The sequence below is a fragment of the Coenobita brevimanus genome, chromosome 75 (assembly GCF_032717465.1).
Source record: "Coenobita brevimanus isolate Jiangsu-jjx chromosome 75, ASM3271746v2, whole genome shotgun sequence".
In the NCBI taxonomy this organism is placed as follows: domain Eukaryota; kingdom Metazoa; phylum Arthropoda; class Malacostraca; order Decapoda; family Coenobitidae; genus Coenobita; species Coenobita brevimanus.
This window is the reverse complement of record NC_137028.1, coordinates 10680501-10706295: the sequence shown is the minus strand read 5'-3', so window position 1 is coordinate 10706295 and position 25795 is coordinate 10680501. Positions and strand designations below refer to the sequence as shown.

The window sequence follows — 25795 nt, the reverse complement described above, 5'->3', positions numbered from 1 at the left end:
AAGGGGAGCTGCAAGGCTTGGTGGATGAGTTTGAGAGAGTGTGTAAGAAACGGAACCTAAAGGTGAATGTAGGGAAGAGTAAAGTGATGGTCTTTGAGAGAGGTGAAGTCAGTGAATGTATAGCGAGGTTGGATGGTGAGGAATTGGAAAATGTGAGTACGTTTAAGTATTTGGGTAGTGTGATGAGTAAGGATGGAGGTTTGGAGGGTGAAGTGCTTGAAAGGGTACAGCAGGGAAGAAAGGTTGCTGGTTCCTTGAAAGCAGTGATAAGAAACAGGGAAGTGAGCATGGAAGTAAAAAAGTTACTACATGACAGTATTGTGATACCAACTCTAACGTACGGAAGTGAAGCTTGGACGTTGTTGGAAGGACACAAGTCAAGAGTGAGAGCAGTGGAAATGAGTTATTTAAGAGGAGCTTGTGGAGTCACGTGGAGAGACAGGCTGACGAATGAGGATATAAAGGAGCGTTGTGGTGTTGATGTGGATGTGATAGGAAGCGTTGTGAGGAACACACTGAGGTGGTTTGGCCATGTGGAGAGGATGGAGGGTGAAAGACTGACGAAGAGAGTGTATGTGAGTGAGGTGGAGGGTGGAAGAGGGAGGGGGAGACCGAGGATGAGATGGAGGGATGGGGTGGAGAGGTATATGAGAGAGGGGGGTGTGAGTTGGGAGCAGGGTAGTGAAATGGCGGGGGACAGGGCGACTTGGAGGCGATTTGTTTGTGGCCACCCCAAACGGGATTGAGGCGTCTGGCAATAGATAGATAGATAGAAAATATGTAGCATTCACTTTCTCGTCGTGTATACTAGCATTGAGAGTGAATGTCACTTTCATCTTCACTCTCATAACTCATATTATTCAGACATGCTAGAGTGAAACTTTCACTTTCATTACTCCTAGGGTATATACTCGTATTCTTATAATACTACTCATTTATATTTCTATTTAAGTTCTCTATTTTATTTACGTTATTTACATTTCTATATTATTTACACTGTGTTATGCACTGTCACTTGAAGTAACTTATAAAACTGTTTTCCATTGTTCACGTATATTTACATTCATTACTTTCACTTGCTGTTTACACATTATTTACACATTATTTACAATTCCACTTGCACTGTTTTACTCAATAGAAAGATCGTAGTCACTCTTTTATCAATTGTCAGCCCTTTACCTCTTTCCACACGAGGTTTAGTAGGGGGTAAAAGTCACAGGGCCCTTTGCATGGGGGTGAAAAAGTCCCTGAAGTCAGCAAGAAGAAACAGACGTACCTCTACTTCGGAAGATGAGAGTAAACTGATAACGGAGGGCCGGGGTAGAGGCCTACTTAGGGGATATTCAGTGCTACCAATGTTCGCTCTTGAAACAGCTATGTATAGCACTGAAATGATTGGCAGGAAATCTAGACAATACATTATGAATTAGGTAGTTCCAGGTGAATGTAAATATCACTTAGGCTTCTCCCTTCCCTCCTTATATGTATATTTATTACGAAAATAGATTATACGGCATATTTCAAGGGGAAAAAAAACAGCGAAAATTAGCGAACGAGTGCATGTGAGGTGTTGTCAGGTGATAATTAACCAATTCCAGGTGTATGGCACTCTCACTTACCTTATTTCTCTCTTGTATATATTATTTGGTATAAGAATAGGGCATAGGGCTTATTTCAATGGATGAAATCAGTGAAAAATTCCAGGGAAGATTTACTTAGCGTAGCACGGCCGGGCAGGCGAGAGGATAGGGTAATGGAGGGGGGGTAGGGAGGGGAGTCAAGAACGGGGAGAAATGGCTAAATTGTCAACAATGGATGGGTGTACAGATGAGATTAGGAGTGCTGACTAGTGTTGGACATTGGCAGTACTGATAGATGATACAAGCCCCCACTTGGAAGCCCGGGTGAATTCAAAATAACACAGAATCACAAAAGCGACGCCCCGCGGTATGATCCCTTGCTCCCAAGCGTCACGAAAGTGACACCCCGTGGTTAAGGGGTTAATAGTATGGGGTGCTGTGTTGCATCCTGGACAGGCATCAGCTATGGAGTCATCCAGCCTCTTCTGGTAGCTTGAGAGGACTGGATGGTGCCCACATCTCAGCTTGGCCAGGTGGACCCTGTCCTCACGAGGAAGATAGGATTCAGAAGGGTGGATGTCAGGAGGCCGAGCATGCAGCTGTGTGTTGTCTTTAAGTGACTGAATGGAGCGGCAAGTGATCTGAATGTGGATATGCTTCTGGAAGCTGGTCTGAGGTGGGTGAGGGGGGAGAGATGGCAGTATTTGCGTATGGTATCTTGTGCTTGGTGTTGTTTTGATGTTGCTTGGTGTGGGTGAATGTGCTGCCATGTACTGTAGTGGATGTTGTGGGTTTGTGCAGGCTGCAGCAAGAAACTGGGTGTCTTTCATGTCTAGGTGATCCTTGACTTTGAGGACTTTGGTTTCTTGATGAAGGTGGTCTGTGGGTGTAGTAGCTGTGCAGCCTGTGATTATTTTTAGGGCCTTGTTCTGTATGGTCTATAGAGTGTTGTAGTGTGTTTTGGTGAGGTTAGAAGCCCAGGCAGGGCTTGCATAATTCATCACTGAACGTATGTATTGTTTGTATACTGTGATGGTGGTTTCTTTGTTGTGTCCAAATGTTGTATGGGCAAGTGACCTCAAGGTATTGAGTCTTGGTGTTATTTTATTTTTAATGTTTGTGATGTGTTGTTTAAATGACATTGATGTATTGTATGTTACATCAAGGATTTTGTGTGTGTGTGTGTGTGGTAGGAGAGTGTTGTTTATGGTGAGGTGTGGGATGTGACAGTGTTCTGTTGTCCAGTTTGTGAGAAGAGTCACTGTAGATTTGGCTGGGGCTATTTTGAGCTTGTTTGTGGTGAACCATTTGTGTCGTGTGTTGAGCAGCACTACATCGAGTGAGTGGATGGTGAGCACCTCCACCTACCACAATTATTATTATTATTACGTTTAAGTATTTGGGTAGTGTGATGAGTAAGGATGGAGGTTTGGAGTGTGAAGTGCTTGAAAGGGTACAGCAGGGAAGAAAGGTTGCTGGTTCCTTGAAAGCAGTGATAAGAAACAGGGAAGTGAGCATGGAAGTGAAAAAGTTACTACATGACAGTATTGTGATACCAACTCTAACGTACGGAAGTGAAGCTTGGACATTGTTGGAAGGACACAAGTCAAGAGTGAGAGCAGTGGAAATGAGTTATTTAAGAGGAGCCTGTGGAGTTACGTGGAGAGACAGGCTGACGAATGAGGATATAAAGGAGCGTTGTGGTGTGGATGTGGATGTGATAGGAAGCGTTATGAGGAACACACTGAGGTGGTTTGGCCATGTGGAGAGGATGGAGGGCGAAAGACTGACGAAGAGAGTGTATGTGAGTGAGGTGGAGGGGGGAAGAGGGAGGGGGAGGCCGAGGATGAGATGGAGGGATGGGGTGGAGAGGTATATGAGAGAGGGGGGTGTGAGTTGGGAGCAGGGCAGTGAAATGGCGGGGGACAGGGCGACTTGGAGGCGATTTGTTTGTGGCCACCCCAAACGGGATTGAGGCGTCTGGCAATAGATAGATAGATAGATTATTATTATTATTTAGTGGTAGGTGGGGGCACTCACCATCCACTCACTCTATGTAGTGCTGCTCTTGGGTGTCTGCTCTTTCTTCTCCTCCATCCTTCTTTCCTTCCATTCTCTTCTGTCTTTCTTTCCTTCATACCTTGTCCTTCTGCCTACGGGTAACTTTACACTCCCACTTCTGTCATTCTTTCCTCTTCCTTCTGCCTGTGAGTGACTCTGCATAGAGTGACAAGCCAAATGGTTTCCTGTACACCAGAAAACCATTTACTATGCTGGGTGATAACCATATAACCAGATTTTGGTACCTGGTGGTTTAGTGGGTAATTATGGCATTCCAATCGGATTGAGCCGGTGAAGGTTTATATCCAAGGTGTGGTTGGGGTGTGTTGCTCACATAATGCCACTCAGGGATGAGTGAGGCTGGTCACTCTCATCTTAAATGTCAGGACCAACTTGCCTAGCCCCGGGCTTCTACGCTCCTTATGGGGCAACGTAGGATTGGATGATGGATGGATTATTATTATTATTATTATTATTATTATTGGCACCTGGTGGTTTAGTGGGTAATTATTGCGCTCCAGTCGGATTGAGCCGGTGAAGGTTTATATCCTAGAGGTGGTTGGGGTTGATTGCTCATGTAATGCCACTCAGGGATGAATGAGGCTGGTTGCTCTCATCTTAAATGTCGAGACCAACTGCCCAGCCCCAGGCTCCTACACCCCTCATGGGGCAATGTAGGATTGGATGATGGATGGATGGATGACGATGATTATTATTATCTGTCTATCTATTGCCAGATGCCTGAATCCCGTACGGAGTGGCCACAAACGAATCACCTCCATGTCGCCCTGTCCCCCGCCATTTCACTGCCCTGCTCCCAACTCACACCCCCCTCTCTCATATACCTCTCCACTTCCTCCCTCCATCTCATCCTCGGCCTCCCCCTTCCTCTCCCACCTTCCACCTCACTCACATACACTCTCCTCTTCAGTCTCTTACCCTCCATCCTCTCCACATGGCCAAACCACCTCAGTGTGCTATTATTTTTATTATTATTATTATTATTATTATTATTATTATTATTATTAACTTATTATTATTTTTAGGGGTATAGAAACTGAACTGGAAAACTTGAGAGCAGAAATGAGAATGCTGAATTCATCTGTAAATGAAGTCCACACAGAGATTCAGAAGCTTGAAGAGGAGGTTTGGACATCAACCAGAAAATTGCAGGGTCACAAGGTATGTATTTGGGATGAAAAGCACCAATTAAAGAAGTTGAGAATAAAGAAAAAAGGTTAGGGGCATCTAAGGTATGACCATGTGGAGAAAACTACTACAATAGAATCTCCTAAATAGCAGATTCATAATACGCGGCAGCATTGTGTAACAGTTTGCAGTAATCAGTAAATCATGGAAATTACGTGAAATCTGCAGTCTCGAAAGTGAAGGTTTTCCAATGCCTTGTGTATTACCCACCAACATTACTGCAACTTCTTGTATCTAGCTGGCTGTTAATTACTAAACCAATCATGTTGAAGCATAGCTTTTATTCTAAACCATTCACAGCGCTTCCCTCCCTTGCCAAGCATGAAGGGCACACGCATGTGAGCCCTGGCTCCAACCCGGCTCAGTGCATTGTCTCATCTCAGTTGACAGCATGTGGTTCTGGTGTGATGTACAAGAGTGTCCCCCCCCCTCCCCATGCTTCCTTCACTTGCCCATTGTTACCATGGCCGATCATAACCCACCTAAGCCTACAACTTCTTTGAGGAAAGGGAAAAAGAAGCCACCATTAACTTATATCCAAAAGTTTGGTTAATAAGGAGGATTGAAGATTATGGGAAGAAAGCCAAAGTTGTCCACTATTACAGTCTCAACGAGGACGATCTCTCCAACTGGCCGCATTGTTTACCAACCACTGCTCCAACTGGATACATCAATGTATCACGCATTCTAAATCCTCATAGCTTTCAGAGGTAGGCCTATGTTTATAAAAATGCCCAGTAGCTGTGGTAATCCATGAATAATAAGTAATCTGTGAGAGAGACATTTCAATAGAAATAGGGAAAGGCCGTGTCCGTCTAGTAAAGAATGAATCACACAGTAATTCTTCACTAGATGGGCATGACGATTCCACCTATAATAAACTCACATCTCAAGTTAAGTAATTTTGTACATATGTAACGCAGGTAGTTAACTGTTGAATTATGACTGCAAGAAGTGAATGGGAAAAAACAAAGTTCTGGAGTATTCAAGGAAACGGGCAGGTCGCCATCGGCAGTGTTTACAAATGATCTCTCAAACTGGCCGCATTGTTTTCCAACTACTGCTCTGACTGGATACGTCAGTGTATCACGCATCCTAAATCCTCATATATAGCTTTCTTAGGTATGTTTATAAAAATGCTGAGTAGCTGTGGTAATCCAGGAATGATAAGTAACCTGTGAAAGAATCATTTCAATTAAAAATATGGAAAGGCTGTCCCCATTTGCCAAAGAATTAAGGTCAGTGAATCAACAGCTCTTATGACAACACGGAGGCAACTGAAGGTGGTGACGACACTGCTTCCGTTGCCTCCTCACAGAACTTTGATGGACTTCTGAGGGGGGTTGATTAGGAGACAGCAACATGAGGTAGCAGCACACTTGCCTGGTGCTGAGAGGCCACAGTCCACCTCAAGCCTCGGACCCCCCCCCCCCCCTCCCCCCCTCCTGTCCATTCAAGCAATGTGGTCCGTCACAGTCATGTAAGAATCTTACACTATTGATCATTTCCATTTAATATGCTTTGCTAGTTTCTTTTCCAGGGTGTTAGTGTTCACTGGTGATAAGGGGGTCATCTTTTCCAAAATGACAGGCTCATAAGTAATTTTCCCCATAAGATTGGTTATTTGTAAATCGCAGAATTCTCAAATCGCAGCATGTGCTCAGTCACAAAAGAGAGCAGTTTAGGAGATTCTGCTTCATTGATGACAAGGTTTGTTTGCGATACAGTGGTACTGACTGGCTACCATTGACCCTTGGAGGCACTGCTGTTTAATTATGAAACATCAGGTTCCTACCACCCTGGGGGTAGGGGGGTTTTCAAGAACGCTCCCCCAGTATCCCTGCTTGTCGTAAAAGGCGACTAAAAGGGTTGGCGGAGGGTTAGTGCCCCTCCCCGGAAAACAACTAACTAAAAAAACAAACAAGAAGCCTCGGACAAGGACTGACCAAACGATGACGACCCAGGACCGGACAAAGGACTTGGTAATGGCTACGTGGAATGTAAGAGGAGCGAATGACAAGGTGAAAGAGAGAGAGATTGTCCAGGCGCTTGAGGGTGCGAAAGTGGATGTATGTGGAATAACTGAAACAAAATGGAAAGGAGAAAGTGTGAGAGAATGGGAGTATGGATGGGGTATATGTGCAGGAGTAGGTGAGAATGAGAGGGCAAAGGAAGGAGTATGTTTAGTTGTGAGTAAAAGATGGAAGAAGAGCATAAGACAGTATGGATCAGTTGGGTCAAGGATTGTGTGGGTAAGGTTGAAAGTTGGAATACAAATGTGGGCGATTGTGTGTGTGTATGCGCCAACGCAAGATCGTGCGAGAAGAGTGAGAGAAGAGTTCTGGACAAATGTGGAAGTGTGCATGGAAAAGTTTGGAAGGAATGAGAGAGTGTTTTTGATTGGTGATATGAATGGTAAAGTTGGGAATGTGAAGGTGGATGGAATGGTTGGTGAGTGGGGTGTGCCTGCTGAGATAGATGAGAATGGGAGTGCGTTAGTGGACATTTGTGCTGGGAGGGGGTTGGTGATAGCCAATACCCTCTTTAGGCATAAAATGATCCACAGGTATACATGGCGAGTGATGAGAAGGGTGGGTGATGAACTGAATGAGAGGAAGGCAATGATTGATTATGTGTGTGTGGATGAAAGGATGCGAAGATGTGTAAAGGATGCAAGAGTGTATAGAGGTTGGGGGAGTGGACTTTCTGACCACTACTTGGTGGTGGCCAGAATTAGAATGCAAGTAAGATGGAGGAATAGAAGAAGGGAAAGACGAGAGGAAGGAGTAGTTGCAAGGAGAGTGGAAAGGTTACAAGAGGATGAGAAAAAGGCAGAGTATAAGAGAGAAGTGGAGGAACGATTGGGCAAATATGAATTGGAGCAGATAGGAGACGTGGAAGGTGTGTGTAAGATATTTACAGAAGGAATATGTGCAACATGTGATGTGGTGTGTGGAAGGAAGAGAAGACGGAGGGGGGTGCAAGGAACAGCGTGGTGGACTGAAGAAGTGAAACAGGCTGTGGCACAAAAGAAGAAGGCATACAATGAATGGATGAGAAATAGGGGTGTGGAAGAAGTTGAGAGGCGGAAGAGAGAGTTATATGTGGAAAGAAAGAGAGAGGTGAAAAGATTAGTAAGAGAGAGTAAGAAGAGAGTGGATGAGGAATTTGGAAGGAATTTGAGTGTAAAGTGGAGGGACTGTAAGAAAATGTTCTGGAGAGAAGTGAAAAGAGTAAGACAGGGTGGAAGTGAAGTTAGCAGGGGAGTGAAAGATAACAATGGTAGACTACTAGTGGAGAAGGGAGAAAAAGTGAATAGATGGAGAGAACACTTTAAGGAATTGTTGAATGTAGAGGATGGAAGTAATGTGAGTATAAGTGGCTGGGGAATGGCTGGGAGAAGGAGGGAGGTGAGAAGACAGGAAGAAATCAGTAGGATAGAAGTTGTGGAAGCAATGAAGAAAGTTAAATCGGGGAAAGCCCCAGGAATTGATGGAGTGTGTGGTGAAATGCTGAAGCATGGGGGAGAGATAGTAGTAGAATGGATGTGGAAGATGTGCAGATTGGCCTGGGAGGAAGGTAGAGTCCCGGAGGATTGGAAGTCAGGTATAATTATTCCCTTGTACAAAGGAAAAGGGGAAAAAGAAGTGTGTGGTAATCATAGGGGCATTTATCTTCTTAGTATAATAGGGAAAGTGTATGGTAGATACTTATAGACAGAGTTAGAGAAAGAACAGAGAAATTAGTTGGAGAAGAACAGGGAGGCTTTAGGAAGGGAAGAGGTTGTGTAGATCAGATATTCATTCTTAGATCTTTAGTGGAAAAGTTTCTAGAGAAGGGAAAGAAGTTGTATGCGGCTTTCATGGATTTGGAGAAAGCATATGACAGGGTGGATAGACAAGGATTGTGGAAAGTGTTAAGAATATATGGAGTAGATGGGAAGTTGTTGAATGCTGTGAAGAGTATGTACGATGGTGCGAAGGCTGCAGTGCATGTGGATGGTGAACTAAGTGAATTTTTCTCTTTGAAAGTTGGTTTGAAACAGGGATGTGTCATGTCTCCATGGTTGTTCAATCTGTACATGGATGGGGTAATAAAAGAGGTACAAGGTAGGGTAGTGGATGTTGGAGTGGCCCTGGTGAGAGAGGATAGTGTTTGGAAACTCCCTGTACTGTTGTTTGCAGATGATACTGTGTTGTTGAGTGAAGACGAAGGGGAGCTGCAAGGCTTGGTGGATGAGTTTGAGAGAGTGTTTAAGAAACGGAATCTAAAGGTGAATATAGGGAAGAGTAAAGTGATGGTCTTTGAGAGAGGTGAAGTTAGTGAATGTACAGCGAGGTTGGATGGTGAGGAATTGGAAAATGTGAGTCCGTTTAAGTACTTGGGTAGTGTGATGAGTAAGGATGGAGGTTTGGAGGGTGAAGTGCTTGAAAGGGTACAGCAGGGAAGAAAGGTTGCTGGTTCTTTGAAAGCAGTGATAAGAAACAGGGAAGTGAGCATGGAAGTGAAAAAGTTACTACATGACAGTATTGTGATACCAACTCTAACGTACGGAAGTGAAGCTTGGACATTGTTGGAAGGACACAAGTCAAGAGTGAGAGCAGTGGAAATGAGTTATTTAAGAGGAGCCTGTGGAGTCACGTGGAGAGACAGGCTGACGAATGAGGATATAAAGGAGCGTTGTGGTGTGGATGTGGATGTGATAGGAAGCGTTATGAGGAACACATTGAGGTGGTTTGGCCATGTGGAGAGGATGGAAGGTGAAAGACTGACGAAGAGAGTGTATGTGAGTGAGGTGGAGGGGGGAAGAGGGAGGGGGAGGCCGAGGATGAGATGGAGGGATGGGGTGGAGTGGTATATGAGAGAGGGGGGTGTGAGTTGGGAGCAGGGCAGTGAAATGGCGGGGGACAGGGCGACTTGGAGGCGATTTGTTTGTGGCCACCCCAAACGGGATTGAGGCGTCTGGCAATAGATAGATAGATAGGTTCCTTCTGGCCCACTGAACTCTACCTCACCACACTAGGGGTGGAAAAGGAGGTGTGGATGATGATGATGTCCACAAACATGGTAAGAAGCTATGTAATCATTGACGCTTAGACAGGAAACTCAGCCACAGGTGAGGTCCACTTTAGACACTTACAAGTCTTTGTGGTGGAGGAAAGATTTAGGAAGTGGAGAGATGAAGTGAAGTGCAAGGGTTTGGGAGTTGTTGTTGTTGTTGTTCAGACTTTAGCCAAGAAAAACGAACAGAAATACTGGTCAGTGGAGGGAATGGAGCTGCTATGAAAGACTGGGTGTCTGCGTGATGAACACCAAGCGCTGCTATTCGCTGCAAGCTCACTTCGCCGATCACCGTTAGGTGGAGATCCAGGAATTCGCTGTACAACGGAGACGCTGCTCTGCGCTGGGCACAAACGATCCTATCCTTGAGGCGGTCCAAAGCTGGGAAACTGGGAAAGGGGGCAAGAGATGGCTGTGTTCACTGGAAGTAGGTGTGGCCTAACTTCAGCGGTCAACTGAGAGAGGGTGAACGATATACACACGCAATAAATCAGTGAAAGCACTAATGTTGTGCATAAGAATGGTCACTTATGAAACAGGACAAATGTTCTGAAAACCATCCCAATTGAAGTGCATACAGGGACCGTTGAACTGAGTGATGCCCAGTGGGAATTCCACTAGAATTTGTGGTTTTCTCACCAAAGTACAATGTCATGAATTTGTATAAATACACTTGCGCGAATTCGTGACAGCGGCATGTGTTACGAGTGTAATTCTGTATGGTAGTGAGACCTGGGCAATACTGGAAGAGGCAATTCACAGGCTCAGACGTACAGAAGTGGCATTGATCAAGTGGATTTGTGGTGTGTCCCTGATTTCAAGACCTGGAAGGGCTAGGTTTATGATGGAAGAGTTGAGAGGTAGGATGGGACTGGAGTGTACTGGTGTTGTAATGTGGAGAGGTAGACTGAGATGGTTTGGGCATGCTGAAATTATAGGGGATGATAATTTGGTGCAGCAAGTGGGAAGTGTTAATGTAAGAGGTAGGGTAGTGAGAGGGAGACCGAAAAGACCTGAGACGATGTCATTAAGTGTGACCTCAGGGATAAGGGACTAAATAGGGAAGCTGCCCAAGATTACACAGCATGGAGAGCTGTCATTAGGTGACCAAGGCTTATGCATTCAAGGATGTTGGAGCCTTCAAAAACGAAATGAAACGAAGAACGAAGAGAAATTTAGTCTTCTGATGAAATTTTAGTCCCCTGATGGAGTAACTTACAGTGAAAAGGCAGAAGGGAGGAAGTCAGCAGAGAAGCTGGTCAAGGAATGCGAAAAGCATTTGAAAATGAATAATGGCATGGTGTGATGCAGCTAGATAGTGTATGGTCCATAAAAGAATGATGCATTCATTGAACCTAAGTACCTTTCTTTTGAGCAGTGCAAAGATCCATGAAGTGCTGCTGCTGAGTCACCTGGTTACTGGTCTGAACTGTGTCTTCTTAACCCCACAGTGCAGATGGAGCTTGTTTGTGGCTTCCAACTAACTTCCTGATGGATGCCACAACCATCCAATTGAAAGGGAAAGAAGTTTTACATAAGACTGGTGTTTTCAATTCTGTAAAATTTATTCCTAATATACAATGTTTGTTGAATTGCTACTATATAACCTTACATCATAATTGTTCCTTAGTTGAACATGTTCTGAATTTGGCTTCCCCTGACTCAGAGAACACTGGATCAGCTGCGCCTTAAACTAGCAGAGCTACAGAACCAGGAGGAACCACCCCCACCAGATATGTCTCAGCTGGAGGAAGATATCAAGCAGCAGCAGGCCAGGCTTACTGAGGAAGAGGAAACTGTAAGTTATTATTTTTTTTTTTTCCCCCAGATCAGTTACTTTGTGACTTTGGATACTTTACATAGTTTTCTAGTATATTTTTGTATAAAAATTTAACTTGACTGTTTTATCACAAGCAAAGCTACCATTCCTACATCTCTCCTGTTTTGCTCATCAGCAGTATACTGTGAAGTACCATACTTGTTTTTGTTAATTGTAAGATTATATTTGATGATAATGAATGACTGTTTCTAGATAGTTCATTCTTTATCCCGCTTTCTGCATCCCAGTATTTTATCAAATTTTCCCTCTCAGACAGTCCAGTTCTCACCCTATGCAAGGTGGAATTACTGCAAACCCCTTTCCTGCATATGACACAAAGGACCTGTTCGCCCACCACCAGTGAGCATCTGTCTGCCCCACTAACCATAACTTTTATCTTCCCTTCATTCCCAGACTTTTAGATCTCTCCCTCAATTTTCTTCAACTTTTTTACAGCACCATTCTTACTGGCAACAGTGAGTCTGTAACCTGTATCATTCCTACATTGATTACCAGATCTGTAGACCCCTCCCTTTATTTTCTCAGTTTCTCCACGGGACCTTCCCTGTTGTTGGGAGTGAATATGATTTATATGTTTATTTGTGTTTATTAATTTATTCATGCTACCGAGATGATTTAAAGTATTTGAAGTAGGACAGACCTTTTGTAATGAAGGCATGAAGGAGGGCTGTATCTAACCCCTCCAGTTCAGAAAGTCCATTCTTAGCTGGATAAAGTTGTCTTGAGATAACAAGAGCAATACATCATTGGATTGAAGGGGTTGTGGTAGGTGGGGGTGCTCACCATCCACTCTATGTAGTGCTGCTCTTGGGTGACAACTCTTCTTTCTTTCCTTCCTTCCTTTTCTGTCTTTCTTTCCTTCATTCATTCCTCTTCCTTCTATCTATGGGTGACTTTATACAGGAAACCATTTATTATTGCTGAGTGGTAACCATATAACCAAGCAGTGATGCCTGGCGGGTTAGTGGTTAATTAAGGCTGTCCAACCGGATTGAGCCTGTGTAGGTTTATATCCATGGGGTGGCTGGGGTTTATTGCTCACGTAATGCCACTCAGGGATGTATGGGGCCAGTCACTCACATCTTAAATGTCAGGACCAACTTGCCCACCTCCGGGCTTCTACGCATCTCATGGGGCAACACAGGATTAAATGATGATGATGATGATGATGAAGAATATCACCTGCCATATTCATGTGTTTAAATCTCAGCATGGATTTTGACCTATGCACTTATAGACGTGACATCTTTCCAAACTATCTATCTGTTTATCTATAGCCAAATGCTATAATCCCGTAAGGGGTGGCTGTTTGAGTTAGTTGTTATATGGGAAGGGGCAGACTGACTCTCCATATTTAGGGGAGTTTCAAAAGGAAGCATCTCATCAAGAACCCCACTTGCAGAAGTAGAAATAAACAGAGATTTTTGACAGTACTGAGACATATCCCAATCAACAAAATCTGAACACAAACATGGCCAAGAAGTACAGTCAAGTTACCTAATCCGTGGCAATTAGAGACTGGTACCTACCTGCAGATTACGAATTCCATGGTTTACAAAGTTAAGAACCAGTGGGAAAAAAGGATATTTAGTCTGGACCCCCGTGGAACCCCCCCTACAGCACCCTGCCTACACTTAACTAGACAACAGCAAACACAAACATACAATCTTAGAAATGTTCAGTGCATGTATTTAATGGAAATAAACAACTCCAGCTGGGTCGAACATCGCCTTGGGGGGTTAGAACTGACATGACAGAGCCCAGGGAGAGGTAACCTTAAAAAAAATAAATAAGTAAATAAAAATAAAAAATAAAGAAAAAGAAAAAAGAAAAACAGGTAGCACTCAGAACTCACGAGGGAACACACGTAGTTGGTGGTTGGCAGGACAGGAGGTGAACAAAACATGATGGGTGTAGTGTGCACACTTGCCACCAGGGCCGGGCTGTGATTGGCTGCTGGGTCTAGGTTGTCTGTGATTGGCTAGCAGCCGTGGGATACATCTTGGGTGCCCGATTATTATAATTCTCCTAGGAAATGAGCCACTTTGGAATCTAGGAACCGTGTATTTCTATTTTTTCTGCGGAATAAAAAAAAAAGAAAAAGGACTGGTTGGGCAAAGTACTGCGGGTTACAAATCCACGGCTTACAGATACGCAAATTAGGCGATTTTAATGTAGCTAGTCAACCTGCGCACAAGCAGTTAAACCCAGGTACTCAACTGAACCAAAGGTACTGATTCAGAAGTCTCCCCAGTGGTTTTATGGATCTAATTCCTCTCGCCTTGAACCTAGTGAGTTCAGGGATGTCTTTCATTATATTAATGCCATCTCATGTTGATTATTGCAGCATGTTATGGCCAATTAATCTACAACAAAAGGTTCAGTCTGTTGAACAGAGCATCAAATCTTATGTTTGGCCTTTCCCCAAGAACCCCAACTACCTTAAGTCTAATTTAGTTATACTGGTTGCTGGTAAAGGCTGGCATAGAATTTAAACTGTGCCTTATTACTTTCAAGGTTTCCAGGTTTGGTAAACCAAAGTATCTTGTTGCATGGTGAACTTTGGCAGCATACCTAGGTGTGATGTTACGAAATGAAGATGCACCTTGATGAACCTAGAGCTGTTCACAAGTCATCTTTCTGAGTTCTGTCTTTTTCCTGTACTGCCCTATGTTGTAGTATAAAGTGCCACTACCTGTGAGGCAATTGACTTCTGTTGAATCTTTTAACCCTCTCGAGAACCATAAGTTTTCAGTAAGTTTCTGGGACGTGAACGAACGGAGAACCTAGCTATGTCTGCTTCTGCACGTGTACATAGAAAAACATTTCCTCAGCCAAATTTCCCCCTGGAAATTGGTTATATTGGTATAAATTGTATACTATAATCTTAGCTGGTGTTTGTGCAATAAGCTAATAAAAATACACAAAATTGTTGAGTAAAGGTACAGAAATTCAGTGAGAATAAACTTGTTCAAGAGTAAAAATAGCTTCAAATAACATCCCAACATCCTAGTGCAAAATTTTGCTTGTAGTTAACTTTCAGTCTTACCCACACAATCGTTGAGCCAAATGATCCATATTCTCTTATGTTCTCCTTCCATCTGTTACAACAATACACACTCCTTTTGCCCTCTCATTCTCACCTACTCCTGCACATATACCCTGTCCATACTCTGATTCTCTCACACTGTCACCTCTCCATTTAGTTTCTGTTAATCTAGATACATCAACTTTCGCACCCTCAAGCACCTGGACAGTCTTTCACTTCATCATTTGCACCCCTTACATTCCATGTCGCCATCCGTATCATGTCCTTTGTTCGGTCCTTAGTCGTCATCTTTTGGTCAGTCCTGGTCCGTGGCTTCTTGTTTGTATTTTTAGTTAGTTGTTTTCCAGGGAGGGGCACTAATCTCCGCCATGAAATCAGAAATTGACAGGCTCGGCAGTGCTTCCAGAAGTAACAGGAATGTTAAAAGTCTTTCATGTCTTAAGAGGGAGACTATTTTAAAGGTAGTCACTTAATTATGTTGAATGTATGATAGTTTTCAAAATACGAACAAAATCCCAGAACTTACTATTAGCCCTCCTAAGTACCAGTGTAAAAAGAAACACAAAAATAATTCAGTAACCCCCACTGTAATGCAGCCTCCCACACTACAGTGCATTATGTTATCTCATGCATCCCACACTTACAGTGTAATTGCAGGAAAGGATCCCTGGGAGTACCTTGCACAAGTGGCTGAAAAAAGTGCAGTCCATCAGTTGTAAGTTCAAAATGAGTCTGGGATCAGAGCATCATCATCATCTTACATCTCTGACATCTTGCTCCCTCCAGGGAACCCTTTAACAGGGAATAGTCATCACAGAAATGTCTTAAGGCTGCCACATCCTCACACTTGACCCTCATTCTCAAACACAGAAACAGCAAATAATACTTTACTAGTATACCTACCGTATGTGATAGGAATTGATGATGGAATGATAATAATGTTTACTTATTTAAATATTTAATTTTACAGCTAAAGAAGACAGAAGGTGAAATAGTGACAAGTAAAAAGAAGCTAGTTGAGATATCTTCGGATTATGAGAAGTTGAGAAAAGAGGAAAGAAATTTGTTTCAAGAGGCAGAGAGTATTACAGTAAGTACCTTATTGTTTTTAGTATCTGTTCACACTGTACTTCTGTACTACTATGTTTACTTTTTTTTTTTTTTTTTTTTTTTTTTTTTTTTTTTAGAAGGTATGACTTAAAAAAAGTAGAACCACCCATGCATGAAGGTTATGTAAAACATTAGAAAACAGGTACTTGGAGAACCCATAATCCATTTTTCCTTCATTAGGGGCTTATAGGTGACTAAGGATAAGGGGCTTGTCCTGCACAAACATGGTACATTCAGTTATTGTAACAATGAGGGATTCATCTTTAACACAGCTGTAAGTTGAAGGGAGAAGTACTTTTATTTCATCGTGTTTATAGAATTACACTTAACCTCCCGTGTACATGGGAGGAAGGGAGTTCATAATGTAGAGGGAAAATACTATGGTTAAAACAGGCTTTGAGATTTTCCCCTCTTTTGTCAGCTTCCACCCTTCTCACATTACTTACAAGAAACTAGTCATTACAGAATGACTAGCAGTATTAGTATATGTCAACTAGATTTAGTCTATTTAGCTTAAGCAGAGATTTTAGCAGGTGGCCATTTCATTTGATAGTGTATTGCACTGAGCCTTAAAAATCAGTAGGCTAATTCTTCTCCATGGGTCTTTTATATGTGTATCAGATTTTACAAGGAAAGATAGGGTGTTCCCAAATTGTGTGTGTGTGTGTGTGTGTGTGTGTGTGTGTGTGCGTGTGCGTGCGTGCATAGTTGTGATATACAGGAAATGAGCTGAGTTCGTTGGGTCCTGTCTCTGTTTCTCAGTAAGTCAGATTATCCTTTGAACTCATTTAAGTTTTTAGACTGGATGATCTCTTTGTCCAGGCTGTTCCACAGGTCTATGCATCTACATGGAAAACTATATTTCTTGATATCTTTCAAGCAACTTGGCTTTTTCAGTTTCATTCTGTGTACTCTTGTTACCCCCCTCCCATCCCATACAGACAGATCTTTTTTGTCAATTTTATCTACTCCCATCATGGCCCTGAACACTGCAATCATGTCACCCCTCTTTCTCATTTCTTCTAAGGAAGGCATATCCAACTTTTCCAGCCTCTCTCTGTACGACAGATCTGCCAGGGTAGGAACCATCTTGGTTGCTGTTTTTGTATTCTCTCGATCTTGTATATATCATTCTTTTTGTGTGGGGACCACACTACTGCCGCATATTTCAACCTGGGGCAGATCATGGCCCCACCCAGGGAAGTACTACCGCCAAGGTCACGGGAGACTCAAGGAATAGCCTGGATTCCAATTTCTCTCCTAAGCCTTGGTAGCTGGTTACACATCTTTCTGCCTCACACACTGGAGGGCATCAGGCTGCCATCTTTACACAACACACACATCCACATTATATTACATGACCTTAAACCAATTATCCTCTCTCCAAGAAACACTGATTTTGTCATTACATATACTCATTCCACAACACATCCTTGTTCTCCCCCCCATAAAAAGAACCATGGCTGCTGCTATACTGGGAATCAGTGCGGTGGTTTCTCGGATGACCACCACCGGCAGGGCTGGGTTGTCTGCACAGGGCCCTCCCGGTTGTCATCAAGCGACTGTGCCAGCTCCAGTGTTGCGGCACCCTAAACCTGCTCATTAGTGCAGTAAAATTTTCTTTTGCAATATTAGGGGACTTCACTCCAACATCAACTCTGTTCAAAATTTCCTCTAGTTTGAATCCCCTGATCTGCTATTTCTGACAGAGACACAAGTAAGCTCCACCGCTGATTTAGCTAGATTTAAATCAGATATTGCCCTGGAGGAGATTACTAAATTTAATTGTCCTTTTTTCGACTATTCTATATGCAAATTAAATTCTTTTGGTAAAATTAAGTATTTCTGTTGTGTTTATCGTTCCCCTAATGCCTCTTCAGAGCCGAGTTTATTTGACTCTCAGTCTTCACAACTAAGTGTCCTCAACATTAATACTGCATCAGAAATTACTATTCTGGGTGATTTTAATGTCCATAATGTCGAATGGCTCACTTATTCACCCAGAACTAATGACTCTGGTCTTGAATGTGAGCTATTTGCAGACTCATTTAATCTCACCCAGTTAGTCAGTCAACCCATCCGTGTACCAGACAACCCCGAACAAAATCCCCACCTATTGGACTTGTTTCTAACAGCCAATTCAGATAATTATAATGTCGAAGTGAAGTCCCCCCTCAGATCACTGTCCGATTCAAGCCACCAGTCTCACACCTACCACACCCTCCTGCTCTGAACCTGTCGTGATGACTAAATGGCACTATGACAGAGCAGACTGGGAGAGACTTCAAAATTTTCTCATGGATGTTCCTTGGACCTCCTTTTTCACCCATGATGCAAATTCCACATTGCGCCACATACAGGATTTCATTGAAGTCGGCATGGAAACATTCATTCCCCATTATAGTTACAGAAAAAGATGTAATTCTCCTAAATGGTTTGACCACAATTGTGCTAGAGTAACAGAAAATAAAACAATAGCCTATAACACTTATACCAGGACCAAAACCAAAGAAGCCTTTAACTATTATAAAAATATCAGAAACCATGCCAAAACTATTATCAATTTTTCTAAATCGAACTTTCTACATAGACAAGCTAACAAACTACTAAACAATCCAAATGATAACAAAATATTCTGGTCAACCCTTAATTCATTTAAAACTAACCTCACTACCACCTCTTCCATTCCACCGTTATAGTCCCCCAATGGAAAAATAGTGACCCACACGGAAAGGCCAACCTTCTTGTTGACATTTTTCAACAAACTCAACCCTAAATTCAGAAAATCATAATATTCCTGTACTTGATTTTGATTCCCCACAAATACCTTCTTTCATGATTCACACTAAACACGTACAAGCCGTTTTACACAATCTATCAGCAGACAAAGCCGCTGGTCCAGATGAAATTCCTTCAATAGTACTTAAAAATTGCTCCTCAGTGTTGGCTCCTGTATTAGCAAAATTTTTCTGCTTATGCATCCACACCTCAGTTTTTCCAGCCCCTTGGAAAGAAGCAAATATTCATCCTGTTCCTAAAAAGGGGGCAACTTCTGATCCATCAAACTATAAACCAATTGCAATAACTTCCGTTCTCAGAAAAGTTTTTGAGACACTAATTAACAAACACATAGTGAAGCATCTAGAAATCAATAAATTGATCAATGATCAGTAGTATGGATATGGACAGGAACGTTCAACTGTAGATATTCTTTGCCTTCTTACCCATCAGATTAACAAAACAATAGACCAACATGGTGAAACACACACAGTTGATATTTCAAAAGCATTTGACAGAGTATGGCACCAGGCCTTATTGTCTAAGATGTCACACTATGGCCTTGCATCACTGGTTCCTCTAATTTTTTCTTACCTTCATAGAAGAAAAATACGGGTCATGGTAGATGGAATTTATTCTCAGTTTCATTCCATAAATGCTGGCGTACCTCAGGGACCAGTTTTGGCGCCAACCCTTTTTCTCATTCATATAAATGACCTCCTATCTGTCGTGCACAACCCAGTATACTTTTATGCTGATGACTCAACCCTTCATAGTTCTTTGACATTTAGTACCTCCTTTACACAATTTGATATAAATTCCCAAATAAACACAGCAATTTCTTTGAACCAGGACCTTTCTTGAATTAATCATTGGGGGACAAAAAAATCTGGTCTCATTTAATGCTCAGAAAACTAAATACATTAATTTCTCCAATAGAAAGAATCCCTTAGACTCACACATTATTTTAAATGATGTCAGTATTCCCATATCCACTGCAATTGATATCCTAGGTGTTTCTCTAAACCCCAACCTAAGCTGGACAGCTTATGTTAAATCCCTTGCTAAAAATGCTTCTAAAAAACTGGGACTTATGTACAGAGTTCGTGAGTTTGTCACTGACGAGCAGATGGCCACAATATACAAAAGTCATGTGCGTTCTCAGATCAAATACTGTTCACCACTGTGGAGTGGTTGTGGAGCGGTTGCATAGAGGCAGTTGGACAAAATTCAAAATAAAGCCATTAGATTAATCAATAATCCTGCCATAACGCAGGACCTTCCTCCTTTATCATTACGTCGAGATGTTGCTTCTTTAGCACTATTTTATCGATATTCTTACCGTAAGCGCTCTAATGAACTGGCATCAATTGTGCCTCCCCTTCACATTTTCTCCCAAAATACTCGGGCAGCTGGGAGCGCCCTTGAACTCACACTCTCTCCCCCACAATGCAGAACCTCTGCTGATCAAAATTAATTTATCCCCAGAACTACTACTCTCTGGAATTCACTGTCTGGGAGTTGCTTCCCACATACATTTAACCCTCTTGATTTTAAATCCAATTGTTGTAAGTATTTTATGAATGGAGGATGTCTTTAGGCACATGGCCTTTTTTTTTTTTTTCCTTTGTTTTTCCTTCCTCCGTTTAAAAAAAAAAAAAAAAAAAAAAAAAAAAAAAAAAAAGTAATGAAATGCTACTCTTATGTTAATCAAGAGATTGTACATCTCTGTCTTGTTAACCCTGTCCCGTAAAGGGAGGAGCGTACATTCTGGCTGTGTAAGCAACTCTCGCTCGAGAGCTTTCTGAACAGTCGCGTAGAGATATTTTATTTCTAACGCTCGTAGGGAAGTTACTATTCGTCACAGAAAGGCCATTTTGGTCTCATTTTGAAGATGATGAGTTTTGCTTTGTCGTACATTGTCCAAAAAGGCAGTATATACAAAATAAAATGCAAAAAAAGTGAGTAGAAGTTAGCTGACATGCTAAAGTTGTACACTGTCCTTTAAAAAAAAAAAAAAAAAAAAAAAAAAAAAAAAAACTCAAGAAGTAATAATATTTTTTGCTTCAATACGTAGCAGAATAAATTTCCTTTCCAATACTGCATTATTTGGTGTATTTTCTTAAATAATAACACTGCATATATACGCGAGAAAAAGGAGCATAAGTGTTCAATGGGAGGTCAGGAGCTGTACGAACCTCACACCACACTGAGCCAAGCAAACCAAGTGAGCATGCATGCACTAGCTGTGGCAGGCTTAGCTCCACCGACTTTTGCCCGTCATCCAACAAAAATGACGACTCCCTAAATATTTCTTTAGAGATTACATCAGATGACGGGTAAAGTCGTCATACTGACGTCAGAGGTTGACAAACGCATGACGACCCAGGTCATCATTGGTAAGTCAAAGGGTTAATGTGTTTTTCAGGTGACAAACTATCCTGGACCAGCACTCCCAAATCTTTCTCTTCGCTCGCTTTTGTGATTGGTTTAGTACCCAACAAATAATGGTGATGGCCTCTTGGTATTTTTACCCATTTCCAATATTATACAATTTTTTGCGTTGAATTTCATTTCCCACATCCGGCTCCAATCATGAATCCTATCCAGGTCCTCCTGCAGCATTTTACAGTCTTCCTTAACTTCTGCTCTCTTCATGATCTTTGCATCATCAGCAAACAGACTTGCATAATTGTTCATTCCATCTACCATATTGTTTACGTAAATCAGGGACATTACTGACGCTAACACCGAGCCCTGTGGGACTCCACTTGTTACTTCCCTTCATCCAGACATCCTATCTTTTATTACTGTCCTCTTTTGTCTGTCTCTTAAGAAGTCTCTCATCCACTCCAAGAGGTTTCCCTTCGGTCCTTCTTTGTGCTCCAGTTTCCACTTTTGTTGCTTGTGGGTTACATTGTCAAAGGCTTTCTCCAACTCTAAATACACAATCCACCCAACCGTCTCTCTCCTGTAGCACGTCAGTTGCACTTGAGCAAAATCTCAACAAGTTGGAGACACACAATCTTCCACTTCTGAATCCAAACTGACTTTCAGCCAAAATGTTCATCTCCAGATATTTTATCCATCTGTCTTTCAGGATTCTCTCACACAATTTTACGGCACTGGTCTGTAATTCAGTGGTTCTTCGTTGTTTCCTCCCTTATAAATTGGTACAACGTTAGCCCTCTTCCATTCCTGAGGCACTTAACCGTCTTCCAGAGAACACATGATGAAACCGCAAATCTTATCCTTCAGTTGTTCTTTGCATTCCATCAGTACAGTTAGAGATTCTGTCTGGTCCTGGGGCATTCCTTACATCTTGAGTTTCCAGTAATTTATACACTTCCAGCACTTCCGCATTTATATCTTTTATCAATACATTTTTAGTCACTCCTTCCTCCTTCACAAAATCCCTTTCCTTAGTGAAAATTGATTGGAAACATTTGTTCATTATTTCAGCTTGCATTGCCACATCTTTATAGACCTTTCTCTCTACTTTCTCTCTACTTTAAATCTGGTGATTCCTTCTTTTTGTTTCAATTTGCCATTAACAGATATATTAAACAATTTGGATTCTTCCTTACATTTGTCAATTATACCCTTTTCAAAGGTTCTTTCTTCCTGTCTACGTATTCATGTACAGCAGGATCTCACCAATAATGTCTTTGACAATAACGGAGTAAATGGAGTGTGTCCAGGCATCTCAAAATGATCGGATCTTGAATTTGGCTCTCTTGTGTGTTTTGTTTTTCTCGTGGAGGGAACAGTTATTGCTGGCTCATGGCCTTTGGTTCCTTCTTCCTAGCATTTAAAAAAAAAAAAAAAAAAAAAAAAAACTGCTTACTTTGGCAGTGATTATTGGTCATTCAGGCATATTGAGACATCAAAACACAGACAAGAATATCCAAAGTAATGCTAGACACCAAGAAAACCATAATAAAATAAAAAATGAAAACCAAGAAACACCTTACCTATACACTACTATACAGTACATTGTACCCCTCATAGTTTTGGCACTGTTTTCGGGTTAATCTGCCATGTTTAGACATCAAAACACACTTAAGAATATCCAAAATAATGCTTAACACCAAGAAAACCATAAGAAAAAAGAACATTGAAAACCAAAAATCACCCAACCTATACACAACCGTATGCACAGTACCCCTCCTAATGTTGGCACTGTTTTCAGGTCTATCTATCTATCTGTCTATCTATTGCCAGATGCCTCAGTCTCATGAGAGGTGGCCACAAACAAATCACCTCCATGTCTCCCTGTCTCCCATCATTTCACTGTCCTGTTCCCTGCTCACTCCCCTCTCTCTCATATACCTCTCCACTCCTTCCCTGCATCTCATCCTTGGCCTCTACCTCCCTCTCCCCCAATCCACCTCACTCACATCTCCCTGTCAGTCTCTCATTTTCCATCCTTTCCACATGGCGAAACCACTTCAGTGTGTTTCTCCTAACGTTTCCTATCACATCCTCATCCACACCACAACGCTCCTGCACTTCCTCATTTGTCAGTCTGTCTTTCCTTGTGACTCCACATGCTTCTCTCAGATAACTCATTTTCACTGCTCTCACTCTTGTGTCCCTCCAGCATGGTCCAAGCTTCACTTCCATACGTTAGAGTTGGTATCACAATACTGTCTTGCAGTAACTTTTTCACTTCCATGCTCACTTCCTTGTTTCTTATCACTGCTTTCAAAGAACCAGCAACCATTCTTCCTTGTTGTATCCTTTCAAGCACTTCACCCCTCCTTACTCATCACACTACCCAAGTATGTAAATGCACTCACATTTTCCATTTCTTTCACATCCAACTACTCTGTATATTCAGTTACTTAATTTCTCTCGAAGACCATAACTTTACTCTTCCCTACATTTACCTTTAGATTCCATTTCTTACACACTCTTCCAAATTCATTCACCATGCCTTGCAGCTCCCCTTGGTCTTCACTTAGCAACTTAATATCATATGCTAACAACAGTACAGGGAGTTTCCACACATTGCCCTGTCTAATTGGGGAAGGCGGTGGCTCAATCGGTAGAGAGTTGGCCTGCAGTCCTAACGGACCGGGGTTCAAATCCCGCTGGTGCAGGGAACAGTTTAAGGATTTGAATTTCATAAAAATCAGACTTTACTGATCTACCAGAAGACCCGCCGACATGTCGTAAAATTATCCCCGCTAATACCAATACACCAGTCCTGTATGAGACAGCCCTAGCATGTATTCAATATGGATGGTGGGTGTTAGCGCCGAAGTGGTGACATGTAGAGGTGTGCGGTACGTAGGAGGACTACTGGGCCTTGGGAACAGGCTGAGAAGCCTATGCTCAGAGTCGGTCACATAAAAAAAAAAAAAATAGGGCCAGTCCATCATCCACTGCCCTACCTTGTATCTCTTTTATAACTCCATCGACATACGAGGGGTAGACCGAGAAAGACATGGGACGAGGTCATTAAGTGTGACCTCAGGGTTAAAGGACTGAACAGAGAGGCTGCAATGGATCGTGCAGCATGGAGAGCTGCCATTAGGTGACCAAGGCTGACGCATGCAAGCATGTCGGAGCCTTTAACAACGAAAACGAATGAATTTTCGAAAATCATAACGCATCGTATAGTACAGTTAGCCTGTACATATCATACACGAAGATGTCAAGGTGTACTATCCAAAACAAACCACCTTGGAAATGGTGTTAAGAAGCCTCCTCTGCCCCGAGCTCTGAGGGCTGGTGAAATGGCAACTCTAGCTGTCCCTATTGCCAGCTTTACCATCCTCCTGGGGAGTACTGCCCTGACCAGCTGCAGTTACAACCTACTCCCTGTCATAACAACAACGACGACGACAACAACAATACAGTACAACCTCTCAAATAAAAAAATGCTCGGATTGAAAGGCTTTATGAAAAATGGAATACTGTATTTTGTAATGTGCCATCATAATAATGAATAATGGGAAAATCATATAATAAATACCCTAGCTACAGAACCATTAGCAACAAATAGAATGAAGCGCTGTGTATTGGTAATCTATTATTTATTCTTATAGAAGTGCAGTACATAATAAAAATAAGCTTCAAATACTCATTGACCTTAAGGACAGGCAATATTACCTACCCATACTGCATGAAAAAATATTCTGGAAATTGGGGGGGAGGGGGTTTCAGACTGTATTTTTGGGATTGGGAGATAGTACTGTGTCACGAGTTGGCGCGATTTTCTCTCTAAATAAACTCGTGACATTGAACTTTGGTGGGAAACTGCAAATTCTAGTGAATTCCCATAAGTATCACTCAGTCAACCGCCACGTATTCACCCGATCGGGAGTGTTTTCAGAACAATTTTTCGCTGTTTCATAAGTGATCGTCCTTGCATGCAACATTAGCGCTTCCGCTGAGTGATTTGTTATGGGCATGTATCGCTCGCATTAATTCCGTTAGCAAGAGCGCGGCCGACACTCGCCCCTCTCTCACAATTTGAATTCAGTTAGGATTGAAGCTCCGTGAGACCAGACCGTTCTTCAGCGGGTTCCTGAAGTCTCCACTCAGTGTGATCTGGCGTAGAGGTTCAGCGTGTGTGGCAGTGTCCTTCCTCAGCAACGACGCCCAGTTCATCCTGCCTAGCCCCTTTTCTGACCAGTATTTTTCTTTCGGTTTTTCCTAGGCATAAGAGTTTAGCTTTTGAGTGAGCGAGTGAGTGTGTTCTCCTTATTTTGAATTCATTTTGAAACATATAACTTAAATTTAACTCATTGTAATCAATAAATTAACAGTTCTTTTTCTTTAGCTTAATGTATTGTAAACTCGTGTTTTATTTCTCCACATTAAGCTTATTTCACTTATAGCTCCTAGTTTGCATAAACACTTTGCATTATTCATAACTGGTACTTAGGCCAGTCCTTTTGTATTAAGCTTAAAATCCGTCGTGCGACTTGGAGTTAATGCACCGGGAAGAACCTGTTTATCATTAATAGCATTAGATATTGATTGTCAGGGGTGGAGTCACATTCTCCATAGGCTAACAGTACCAATAAACAGCACGTATGAGTAATTAGTCTCTGCTGTGTACTGTTGAGAAAGTTTATATATTCTCGTCCTTAG

The 25795-nt window shown here is 42.2% G+C and overlaps 1 protein-coding gene across 1 annotated transcript in view; it reads left to right on the top strand.

Annotated features, from left to right (window-relative positions):
* Positions 1 to 25795, top strand: part of SMC6 (Structural maintenance of chromosomes 6) — a 256438-nt gene that overhangs the window by 135258 nt on the left and 95385 nt on the right. The window contains exons 14-16 of the mRNA XM_080278837.1: positions 4688 to 4823; positions 11578 to 11709; positions 15771 to 15890. Of these exons, the coding sequence (XP_080134963.1) occupies positions 4688 to 4823; positions 11578 to 11709; positions 15771 to 15890 (388 nt within the window). The remainder of the gene's footprint in view (positions 1 to 4687; positions 4824 to 11577; positions 11710 to 15770; positions 15891 to 25795) is intronic.